The sequence below is a fragment of the Vespula pensylvanica genome, chromosome 25 (genome assembly GCF_014466175.1).
Source record: "Vespula pensylvanica isolate Volc-1 chromosome 25, ASM1446617v1, whole genome shotgun sequence".
In the NCBI taxonomy this organism is placed as follows: domain Eukaryota; kingdom Metazoa; phylum Arthropoda; class Insecta; order Hymenoptera; family Vespidae; genus Vespula; species Vespula pensylvanica.
Window position 1 is genome coordinate 2,210,084 of NC_057709.1, and position 3,350 is coordinate 2,213,433.

General features: G+C 24.4%; 1 protein-coding gene across 1 annotated transcript in view; it reads right to left on the reverse strand.

Annotated features, from left to right (window-relative positions):
- The window catches only part of LOC122637222 (fatty acyl-CoA reductase wat-like), a 9,138-nt gene extending 6,257 nt beyond the window's left edge, over positions 1-2,881 (reverse strand). Inside the window, exon 1 of the mRNA XM_043829225.1 lies at positions 2,674-2,881. Within this exon, the coding sequence (XP_043685160.1) occupies positions 2,674-2,760 (87 nt within the window). The 5' untranslated portion in view covers positions 2,761-2,881. The remainder of the gene's footprint in view (positions 1-2,673) is intronic.
- Positions 2,882-3,350: the final 469 nt, after the last annotated feature.

Consider the following 3,350-nt stretch of genomic DNA (forward strand, 5'->3'; position numbering starts at 1 on the left):
AGAAGTTATCTTCTTTGCCAATTGACCTGAAAGATATATGATTTTTCAGTTGTGCACTTTTCTCGAATCAATTGAAACATTATATTAAAAAGAATTTCATTAAATTTTCCCATTTGTAATACCTTTTGTATCAGTGTTCTATTTGAATATTAAATTTGTATGTTGAGTACACAGATTAGTAATATTTATATTAAACACAATAATACTTATCACTGATATCAAATTAGATGAATTATATCTATATCTACAGTTTTTCTTAATCATTTCATTAGTCAAGTAAAAGATAAAATATTATTCTCCTTATATAAATCCTTGTTATCTGAGTTAATAATATAACTTTAAACTTATTTCAGAATCTATGCAATGAAAATTAAGTTTTTGACAATTTTGTTCGCTGATTTTATCAAGATAATATTTAGTTGTAACTACATCTTGAGTTAAATTCTTAAGGGTATCAATGAGATTAGCATGAATATAATTCTCCATTGTTCAATGTTTATCGGAATATAGTTTGATCTATATTATCAAAGTATAATTTATTTTTGCAGGTCTGACAAATATATATCTATCATTTCGTGTTTATCTTCTAAATATATACAATATTTTCATATGTAGTCTTTCAAATTTAATATATTTAATTTTATATGTACTCTTTTTTCTTTGATTTCATTAACAAAAGTATTATTTTGATGTTAATTACGATTACAATCATCGTCTTTTTTTTATAATTTTTAGATGTAATCTTAGTTTCACTTACAAATAATTCTTATTATACCTGGATAATTTGTTTTTGAAATTGAATATTTCTTTTTAATTTGTATAAATAAAATTATCTAGTGATAAAATACCATTAGTTATATATGAATATATTGTAAATCTTCATCTTTTATAAATTTATCTTTTAAAATGTTAAAATGAAATTATAATGTTTGACTTGAAAAGAAATGAAATTAATATGATGTATTAAATTTTCAAATATTAATCTTCTAAAATCAGGAATTGTATCTTAACTATCTCATAATATTTTCAACAAAAATTGTACTAACTTTCGTTTAACTTTGAAAATAATGAAGGCAAAACTTTCTATAATAAAATTTTTAATACAGCATGCTTAGATTTCAGGTAAAAGTGCAAATAGCGAATTCAAAACTATTTTTATATTTTGGAATTAATATTGCTACAGAAATTTGAATTAGTTGACAAAAACTATGAATGCGTATTATGTTTTTCCTATATGTTTTGTTCGTAATAAATAGATTATAACAATGGAGGGAAATACTTTCAAAAAATTATTTTGTAAAACTTACTATTTATCTAAACCATAATATTATTATGTAAATACCATTTAAATATATACAACTTACTTATCTCATGCTCTAGTATAAATTATGATACAACATCTTGCTTCTTTACATATTTTAAGAATGATTGACAACATATTGCTTCTTGTCGAACAATTGAGAAAGTATAATGATTTCTTTGATTCATATCTTCGAATTACAATAACCATAAATTAGATTCAGGAAATTCCATTCTTGAATTTAGTTTTATGAAAATATATTCCCATTTCCTTCTCGCTTTCCTCATTTTTACAAGCTATACAAAGAAAAACATTAATATCTATCTCCCTTACTCTTTCAAAAAAATTATTTAATTTGTAACAGTAATATCAAATAACATATAATTTCATGAAAATCAGCATTCACATCTGAAGTGTATCTTTCCACTTAAAACGTGTTGATCTGTTCTTCATTTTGATATAATATTTTAAAACTGCATTTAATGAATCTAATTTCAATTATATTTTGTGACACCAATAGCTTTAATGATTAATTTATATTAACGGCTTTTTTATTGCAACGACACAATGCTCGTATGTTATTGTTCAATAATTTTGAATAACATAAGAATGAAAATATCAAAATAATAACTGACTCGGGCGACACCTTGCGATAGTAACTCGTACTTGTGTTGTATTTGTACATGGTAGTTGGCACACATTCATATCATAATTGCTCTTTCGGACTAAAGTTTCCTAACTTATCGACACTCATATACCACTCATATTTCAATCGCATAACAACCCTGCTGAAAAGGTGACTGGATAAAGAACAGTAAATAGTCGATATAGTAAAAATTAGATGAGTGTGTGGAAAATTAACTATTTTGTATAAAATACTTGTTAGATATACAGGTATAACGATGCCATTAGTAATCTTTTTAAACTTTCCTTAGCGTCTTATTATTTACGTTTCTTAATATAACGTTATAATGTCTTCTCTCTGTTTATTCAACAGACGATTGAACTGCGTTACATTATTTCATTTTCTATAATTGTAACAATTTGTCAATATATTTTTGTCGCTATACGTATATTTGTCATTGTTCTTGCTTAACCCGTACTCTTAGAATAGATTTGGTTTTTATTCGGTATCTATTTTTCTATTATCTATATTTATTCAGTATCTATTTTCTAAAAAAGGAAATTTTAGAAATTATTTATCGATTTTCTTTTTCTTACAGTAATCTACTAAATGTACTAAATACTAAATACTATTCAGAAAAGACATGAAATCTTAGAGTTGAATGAAAATATAATAATAATATGGAAATGATGATAGATTACAAATAAACTACTCATCAAAACATTGATAAGATCCTTCATTCGTTAAAGAAAGTTTTTCTTGTGGATATCAAAACGTAAAGGCAGCTGATATCAGGATATTCTCTCAATAATTTTTTGATCAATAATATTCCCATAAAAACTGCTTCACCGGTTATAAAAATAACCTTCGTAAAATTTCTATATAGGTGTCAATTTGTCTAAGGATGTATATTCAGTCAATGTATCCAATCTGTCTTTTTTACAACACTCATTTTTCTTCGTTCACTACCATTATTTTTATCTTTCCAAATAGATCAATAAGCAAAAAATAATTGTGAAGAATCTTCACAATTTCTTATATGATCAATCTGATTAATTCATTTTGATCGTTCCTTATCCTCTTCTTTTTTTCGAGTTCTTTCATTTATCAATAATAAATAGACTAATCATTCTATTAAAAAAAAAAAGATTAATATTCACATCGATTATCATTTTCCAGTTCTTGTATATATTTTTTTTATTTATATAATCGAGCGATCATACGATCATTGCTAATTAGAATTGAATAAAAAATATTCATGAGAGTTTTTACAAGTATCAATTATGCATCTATAATATTGTAAAATTATAAATATGAAATTAGATTATCGTTTCGTCTATGAGCGTTACAATTAATCTAGTGTCTGTACCCATGTTTCATTCTCTTTCTTTCTCCTTTCCTTCACATGTATACAAACACACACAT